We start from the raw sequence: 9216 nt of genomic DNA, 5'->3' as shown, positions 1-9216 counted from the left end.
AACAAATACAATTTTTTTTATTTATTTATTTTTTTTATTTGAGAGATAATAAACACTCAAAAAATTACAACACAGTTTCCCAGAAAATAAGACTGTCATGCCTGACAAGATATCAGCTCACATCTCAGCTCCTATGCCCCAATCTAACACCACTTTCTTCACCTTATGTGGTGTATCCCCGCTTGAACGGGAGGTAGGGAAACACCTGCCTGACTTCGGTTAGGCCCAGGCCTTATAGGTGCAAGGTATAGGAGCTGAACGTAGCGTGAACTAGATAACTCACCAGAGCCAAACAAGAGACAAAGAGCAAGTCCAGTAACAGAGTTCATACACGTAAGATCAGAGATATCAAGGTACACAGGGAGCAGGCAATATCAGAGTCAGGCAATCCAAGGTCAGTCCAGGCAGAGTACAAAGAGTAGTCAAGTTCCAGACAAAGGGTCGGTACAGGCGGCAATCAGAGAGAATAGTCGGTTTCCAGGCAAGGGTCGATACACAGATAATCCAACAATAACGCACCCAACAATAAGCACACAGCCAAAGCCATCACTGGCAACATCAAAGTGTCACAGCAGGCTTTAAATACAGGCATGCAACCAGTGGCCACCACACATCACAGCAACCAATCATACACAGAGCAGCCCTGCCTGAGTGTCAGCTGACACAAGTTTACAAACCTGCCTAAGTGTCAGCTGACTAGACATGTCTACGGCGTCTGAGAGCATAAAGCAGATGCTTGCCGGAATGTGCCCGCCCTGCAATACTGCCGGAAGATGTGTGCGCTTTCTGGTTGCTATGGACGCGCACACACTAACTTACCATTGGGGCGGAAGAGGAAGCAGCCACTCGGGTCTCCGTGGCGATAGACGCATCACGGGATCCCAGAGGTAAGTTGGTTAGAAAGACAGTGTCTTATATTAGATTTTGCAGCAACAGATGTGCTAGAGCTTGTTTTCAGGGGATTTCTTGTATGTCTATGAACACACAAGTTCCTGTGCTGTGTATCCTCCTGCCTTCCCCACTGTGCCACCTCTTCCTCTTCCTTGCTGGATCCACCTCTTGTGTGCCCCTGTGTACCTTTAGTGTCCTCCTGGTGTCCCTCTCTGTCCCCCTCTATCCAGGGGCAAACACAAGATTTTAAGGGGGGTGATTCCTGAAAGGTCCAGAAGTACTTATGTCCCCGAGTGCTTCTGAATACAGGTGGCTCCATACTACCCATGCACAAAAGTGCGCTGGCATATTACGGAGCTGCCCATCTTTGGAAGTACTCAAGGACACAAGTGTTTCTGAGGGCTTCTGGTAGCAGCAAATTTGAATGGGGGACAGCACTGCAACAACTCCCGAGAGAAGAACGGGAAATAGACTTAGTTTGGACAATTCACATAGCGCAAGCGATAGCCATATGATGCAGGGATATATGCATATGCGGAAGATGGCGGCGCTATCTAAATACTAAATAATAATAATTTTCCTCACCAGGATTGCACTTTTATTTAGCTTTCCTGTATGACAAGAAGACACAGCCATGCACTAGAGGAAGAGGGAAACAAAGGTGAATAAAGGAGGGCTGGAGCACACCAAGAGGGCTTTTGAGCGTTTTTCAAATCGACAGTGATTTGAAAAGCGGTTGGCTGATGTTACCCTATGAGGGTGTTCTCACAGCTGCGTTGTGATTTTTTCAAAATCACAAGTATACTACATGTAGCATTTTTTTGAGCGATTCATTCAGAAATCGCTCTAAAAATTGCTTCAGAAAAATCGCACTCACTAATTGCTAGCGATTGCTATTGTCATTTTGGTGTGCACTAGCCCAGAGAGAGGAGTGGAGAAATTGAGAATAGCCTGAGATGAAGCAGAGCTCTTATCTCTATTGCAGTCCCACATCACACAGAGGCTACTTGCCTGTAATAGGACTCATGTTCCTGCTGGTCTCTCACACAAGTCAGAAAGCAGCCCTCCTGGAGTGTAGGGACTGTCAAAAACTTTTCACCTTGTTTAACACCTTATCCACACATGCAGTCATTATTACTTAGGGGAGAGACCAGACAGATTTTTGCCCATGGACCCTCCAGGCAAGCTCTGCATCATGCTGTGTAAATTTACCAGCTTGCCTGCCCTCTAATTGCACTTTTATCAGCTAGCCTAGTGTTTTACATTGCCTTACATCAACAAACCTGAATACACCAGACACAGCACCAGCCCTAAATCACTGAATGAAAGGGGGGGGGGGGGGGGGGATTGCCCCCATTCCAGCCAGCACTAGGGGAAGGGGGGAAACAATGGTGAATGCTGAGAGAGGAGTGGAGAGACTGAGATGAAGCAGAGAGCGTATCTGTATTGCAGTCCCACATCACACAGGCTACTTGCCTGTAATGTGTCTCCTGTCCCTGACAGCCAAATCCAAAATAGCTTTATTGGCAGGACCAAATACATTGCCAAAGCAAAAACAAAACATTAACAACATGGTGGGGGGGATTGTTGGAATAGGGGGAAGGATACAGGTATACCGTCCATAGGGGTGTGGAGGATGTAAGGGATGGTCAGCCTCTCACACAAGCTGCAGGCAGCTCTCCTGGAGTTTAGGGACTGTCAAAAAATTTTCAACCTATGAAATACCTTATGAAGCTGTCTACATGCAGTCTGTACAATAGGGAAGAGCTAACTTTTCCCACAGACCCTGCAAGAGGCAAGCCTTTGTATATTTACCAGCTTGCCCGCTTCAGCGATTTCAGGGAATTTATTTTGAAAGGTACAGGAGTCTCAGGGGGGATTCCATACACCCGTAACCCCCGTCTGAATACGCCAGTGCTATCCCCTGTCCTCCTTTGACTTCTGCTGTTCCCCTTACCTTCCTAGTGTCCCCCGTGTCCTTTGATATCCCCGCATTATTTTCTTTCTCCCAGCTCCATGCCACTCAGGGCCGGGCCGAGGCATAGGCTGGAGAGGCTCCAGCCTCAGGGCGCAGTGTAGAAGGGGGCGCACAATTCATTCAGCTGTCATTCCTAATTGTGTTTGAAGCAGAAAGAAATAAGAAAAGGGGATACATGGCAGTGACTGCAAGCCAGATAACTAGATATTACGGTGTTAGGGAGATTGTGGGCCCTGTGGCACTTCTTAGTCTAATAGCAATCAGTGTGTGACGGCTGGGGTGGCAGGGATGGAGGGGCGCACTTTGGTGTCTCAGCCTTGGGTGCAGGAGGACCTTGTCCCAGCTCTGATGCCACTGCCCCCCCCCCTCGAACTTAGCCTATGGGGAGGAAGTACAGCAACGTGTGCCTCTGGGCTTCAGTAATAACACAAGATTCCCATACTTTTTTCTCTTACTGTCATTAGGGCTTACTTTCATGGTAGGGCTTTTATTTCAAGCATGCTCGAAATTCTTGCTAGGGTTTACTTTCGGGGGATGTCTTAAAGAGAACCTGTAACAAAAAAAGTTCCCCTGGGGGTACACACCTCGGGAGGGGGAAGCCTCAGAGTCCCAATGAGGCTTCCCCCACTCCTGTAGCTGCAGGCAGTCCAGCGCTGGCTCCCCCAAAGAGTCCCGGAATCCTACCTCGACAAGCGCTGATTTACCTTTCCTGGTTCCATCGGGGACGCTGTTCTGGCTCTCCGCACGGAGATAAGTGAAAATAGCCGATCTCCGTCAGGTCCGCTCTACTGCGCAGGCGCAGTACACTTACGCCTGTGCAGTAGAGCGGCCCGACGTAGATCGGCTATTTTCGCCTATCTCCGTGCGGAGAGCCTAGACTGCCTGCGCTGGAGCTGGGGAGGGAAATATTTACATCCCCGCAGTTCTGGGAGGATTTTCGCCGCCGCCGTGGGACCGAGGATGACGGGGGAAGCCTCAATAGGATCCGGAGGCTTCCCCCACCCGAGGAGAGTACCCCCCAGGGAAGGTTTATTCGTTACAGGTTTTGTTTAATTTCGGGGAAAGCGTACATATTACTGAAACTGAGAGAAATGGCATATGGAGTAGAAAGAAAAAAAAAAACAATAGTGAATGAGATAACATGAGCTATACCATCTTGTGGCCAATAAGTATATTGCTCATAGAATTGAATAGGCTTAAAAGCCAAAGAGAGACACTGTGTGTAACGATGACATCTAGTGGGTATAAAACATATTACACTACATAATAAATCTATAAACCCAAACTACAGAAATTATCCATATCGATTCAAGACTACAATGTACATAACTTAACTCCTATGTCCACTGCCCACCAGCATGAATCTCTATGCCCATAAATATATAACAATCAAATATTATAAATACAAAAAATGTATATAATATAAACAAAATAATATAGATGAATATAGGACAAAGTCATACATGGTCAATACAAATGCGCCAAGGTATTCTCAATACAGTATAACTTTTTTTTTTATATGATGATAACTGATGTAATAAATGTATGGGATATGTTCCTTAATAAAGATATTGGATTATACTTTATGGAGTGACATCTCGCAGCAGGTCCAATCCATACATGTGACCAATTTCTGCCTGAAATTGTTTGCATCGTTGATCAGTCACGCTCTTGGTGGCTCCGATTTTCATTTGATTCTATAATAATTATCGAATCTGCTGCCGAATTGAGAGATGTATGGCCAGATTTAGGCCTGGGACCCACTTACAGCGCTCTGCCTATTCCAAAAGTGCTGGGCTAATGTTAGCCAATGCAGGTGGTTCCACTGCCGCAATTCTGATTTCCTGAAATCACAATAACGGCTCCCACAGCATTTTAGCAATTTTCCCAGAGCGAGCCCATAGCTGCCAATTACTGGGAAATCGCTATATAAAACGAGGTGCTCCGCCCTTTCACAAATCGTTGTGATTTCTCAAAGAAATACACTGCACAAAACAGATTCACACCCCGCCCCCAAAAATCAAAACATAAGTGTCCCTTAAAGCGGATCTGAACTCAGAACTCCTCTCTGCTCTTAAAGATACGCAACAGCATAATAACCTTTAAACAAAAAACATTTCTTTGTTACAGCTGATACAAATCCTAAAATAAATCTGCACTGTTTCTACTTCCTGAGTCATGGAAGCAGACATATTGTTTACAGCCTGTGCTTTCAAATGGGCTTATCTGCCATAGGCAGTCATGTGACACAGGGGGGAGATCAAATTACAAACTAGTGATTAGACACAAATGAGGGGAAATTACACAGGCTAAACTCTTAAAGGGAACCAGAGATGAAGCACCCTCATGTATTTTACGATATATATCAGTGGGAACATTAGAGAAAACACCTACCCTGCTCTCTGTTTCATTCTTCACTGTTCAGCTTGCTTCTTATCAGCTCTGATAAAATCCCTGACTGAGCATTCAGTCTGGCTTTGCTCAGGAATCATTATAGCTGAGTCTGTCTTCTCTGATGTCTTTTCAAGCCCAAGCCTGCCCCATTCTGGCTCTGCTACTGCTATAATGACTCAGCTATAATGATTCCTGAGCAAAGTCAGACTGAATGCTCGGTCGGGGATTTTATCATAGCTGATAAGAAGCAGGCTGAGCAGTAAAGAATGAAAGAGAGCAGGGTAGGTGTTTTCTCTAATGTCCCTACTGATATATATGGTAAAGTACATGAGGGTGCTTCGTCTCTGGGTCACTTTAAGTACATACAGGATGCATTTCTGTTGTGTTTTTCTTGTGTCCTGTGCAAGAGTTCAGGTCCACTTTAACCAAATGCGGAACGACACAGTACGAATCTACGTCCAGCAGGTGGTGCTGCCGATCTGACTGGACGTAGATTCAACGTGAACGAAACGTCCCGCCGCGTTTGTGCGCACTCGAGAGGGGAGATTAAGCTGTCACATGACAACTGACATCTCCTCTCAGTGGTCAGGAGCCATCACAATTGGCTCCTGATCACTGGCCGATCGTAGTGATCACAATTAGCAGGTGGGGAAGAAGAGGATCCACTCACCTCCTTGACGCTCCGACGATCGTTGCTCCCCTCCTCTCTGGCCGGCATCCCTGCTCGTTCTGACTCTCATGTCGGGTCCCGGCTTGGTGGCATCATCAAACCGTGACACAGAACTTAGAGTCAGTGTCTAGGTTAGCCGGCCAGAGCGGAGAGGGCTAGAGCTGCTCATCGCAGGACCCAGGGAGGTGAGTAAAGGCTGCTGCCTGTACTGGGGACACATGGCTATACTGGGGACACAAATGCCTAGCTATCTAAACTGGGGATCTGGCTGCCTCCCCCCCCGTAAATGCCCCCCCCCACCCCTGCACGTAAAATGCCCTGGTCCTTAAGGGGGGGGGGGGGGGGTCAGGAACAGCTACTTTGCACCCGAAAGGTGCGACCTTTCGCGTGCAGTGGTGCAACGTTATCGGCGCACCGCTAAACTTTGCGTGCAAATTGGATCCATTCACATCAGTTCCGTTTGTACAGTATACGTTCTGGTTACGTTCCGGGGAAAAACGACGATGTGAACCGGGCCTTCTTCAGGCATGTTTCAGAGCTGGATCAGAATTATTTGTATGGTTCTGATCTAGCTCTGAAACATGCCTGAAGAAGAAACTTACAGTTTCGAAAGCTTGCAAAGGAATCTTGTACAGTTAGTCATTAAATGTATCACCTAAACAACTTTTGTTGTTATGTCCTCGAAATCTTGTGCTGCATCTTGTTTTTCTCTGTGCCTCTTTGCTGCAGCTTAACTTACATTTCATTGGCTGCCGTAACAATGGATAGGCTGCAGCTGGGAGATCACACAGATTGTGTTGCCATCTGTCCGTATACATAAACTTAAAAACGTCCCGTGGGGGGTACTTACCTCGGGACTCGGGAGGGGAAGCCTCCGGATCCTAACGAGGCCTCCCTGTTCTCCTCCGTCCTACAGTGGCTGTGACGCAGGCGCTCTTGCAATATTTACCTTACCCGACTCCAGGGCAGGCGCGGTAGCGGCTTTCCGATGGGCTCAGGTGGAAATGGCCGAGATCGATCGGGTCTGCTCTGCTGCGCAGGCCACTCCTGCCTCTGTGCAGTAGAGCAGAGCTGATCGGGCTCTGCTATTTCCGAGTGAGCCCAAAGGGGGTGCCACTACTGCGCCTACGCTGGAGCCAGGGAAAGTAAATATTTACATGGCTGCCGTTTGGAAGCTTTTGATGAGTCAGTAATCTAAGGAAACGCGTAGGGAGGAACTGCATCCCACGTGATCGGCTGTCAGGAAGTGTGCGCAGGAGGCTGGGATCCGAGGCGGCATGCGTGTGAGCTATGCCCCTTGTGCACACTGTCCATTCCCATAAGCTTTTACTGTTTCCATGGCATCCGCAACTTCTGCAGAGTCAGGAAAAGCTGTGCAGGAGATGAGCTTGTGAGCTGTTTCCACTGTGTTTAACAGACCCATTTAAAAGAGAAGCCTAAACCAGGGAGATGAGGGCCACAAGTTTAAAAGTAGCCTGATGGAAAAAAAAGACTGTGGTGAGGTTGTTTTTAATAGATACCTGATCACTTGTGTCAATCATTTCTTGTCTTCAGGGAAGTGGAGGTAGTCTTTGAACATTAGCTGTGTATACAGTGTGATCATGGTGTTCTTCATCTTCTGCCAAATGACCAGGAACAGGTGATATGATTCCTGAACTTACCTTCACCACACCTGTTACTCTCTATGGGTGAATAGCAGCCGGAGCACTTTGTGGTGCCAAGATCTACCCATAGTAACCTTGCCACTGCTTATAAAATCTCCTTCTTGCCCTTTCTCTCAACATTCAGCCATGAATCTCCTGAGTGTCTGCATCCTGTCCCTGCTGGTGTCTTTGTCCCTGGCGGGATGTCCTCTACCTGCTGATGTCAAAGACGACAATGGCAACAAGCTGTGTGCCCGCATGTACGCCGACAGCAGTGTCTACTATGAGGATTGCTGTGCTGGGGATTATCTTGATGTTAAGCCTGGAGAGGATGTCCCCTACATCGCCCTGAGATTTAACAACCGCATCTCTTCCCTAGTGGTGGCCACCCGATGCGAGCTGACAGTCTGGTCCAAGAAGCCCAAAGACGGCACTACTAAAAAGTTCAGCAGTGGGTCATATCCACGACTGGCAGAAGTTAAGAAAGGGCTGCTCGGCAATTGGGATGACTCCATCTCTTCCTACTACTGCAAGTGTAGCTGAGTGGACAGAAAGACCCTAAAGAGCCTACAATGACAAGAAGAGACTCTAAGAAGATGGGAGTAACCACCAACATGACACTGAGTTACAATTGATATTCTCTGAATCTGCTATTAAACCTTCTGAAATATAGAGTTGTGTCTCTAGCCTTAAGAAAATGAAGGGATTGTGAGAGAGTGAGTGGATGATGGAAACACTGGCGGATGTGAAAGGGTGTGAATGGAGTTCACATTTCCAAAGAATACAATTATCCTGTTATATTGTGATTTAGGAAATGGTCAACAAAGAGAGTGCGTATCTCATGCTTCCATTTTCAATTTCATTTGTTGAGAGGAAGTGGCAAATCGGTGTAATAAGCCTGGTGCACATATCCAATTTTGAACTAATTCCCGCAGGGCGATTGTTTTGCGGTTTTTGGTTTTGACCCTGCATATTTAGGCATGCGAAAGCAAATGCTTATTTGCATGAGCAATGTCTCGTGATTAGCCAATAGGCCAAATTTGCAAAGCCAGATTTGTCAGGTTCACTTGGTTGATGCACACATGCTTTTTCTCTGATTATAGTTAGCATTGCATTTCTTTCTTCTGAGGGCAGGTAGTGAGTGGCTTGTTTTAGGAGGTGAGAGCCCTGGAGCAGGCTATTTGCGCCTGTCCGCCCCTTATGTGTCGCGCCCAGGTTATGCGCATATAGCAGAACGCAATGGATGTTGAGGTAAGTGCCTGTTTTTAATCCTGGGAGGTGTGTGCGGGCGGCTCTTCCCGGCGCTGGCCACGCTGGGGAGATCGCCTGCACCCCCTGGCCTCCACCTCCGGGGTGCCGCTGTGTGGGTTCCAGGCGGTGAGAGTGCCTGGGACCCCCGCGGCCCCCCGGTTGTATGGGGGCAATGGGAAGCCTCCTCGTGGCGCCCCTGGATAGTGCTATATAGCATGAACTAATTCCCGCAGGGCGATTGTTTTGCGGTTTTTGGTTTTGACCCTGCATATTTAGGCATGCGAAAGCAAATGCTTATTTGCATGAGCAATGTCTCGTGATTAGCCAATAGGCCAAATTTGCAAAGCCAGATTTGTCAGGTTCACTTGGTTGATGCACACATGCTTTTT

General features: G+C 47.4%; 1 protein-coding gene across 2 annotated transcripts; it reads left to right on the top strand.

Moving 5' to 3' along the window:
- Positions 1–364: 364 nt before the first annotated feature.
- On the top strand, positions 365–8248 carry SYCN (syncollin). Of its 2 annotated transcripts, none has more exons than XM_068249452.1 (2): positions 365–887; positions 7722–8248. In XM_068249452.1, exon 2 carries the CDS (start codon positions 7724–7726, stop codon positions 8117–8119), a length of 396 nt encoding a protein of 131 aa, XP_068105553.1. In that variant the 5' UTR covers positions 365–887; positions 7722–7723; the 3' UTR covers positions 8120–8248. The 2 variants fall into 2 exon arrangements, with proteins under 2 accessions (XP_068105553.1, XP_068105552.1); XM_068249451.1 differs by lacking the exon at positions 365–887 and adding an exon at positions 7266–7430.
- The last annotated feature ends 968 nt before the right edge of the window (positions 8249–9216 follow it).

The sequence above is a fragment of the Hyperolius riggenbachi genome, chromosome 8 (genome assembly GCF_040937935.1).
Source record: "Hyperolius riggenbachi isolate aHypRig1 chromosome 8, aHypRig1.pri, whole genome shotgun sequence".
NCBI lineage: Eukaryota > Metazoa > Chordata > Amphibia > Anura > Hyperoliidae > Hyperolius > Hyperolius riggenbachi.
Note: the sequence above shows the minus strand (reverse complement) of the source record. Positions and strands in the feature narration are given on the sequence as shown.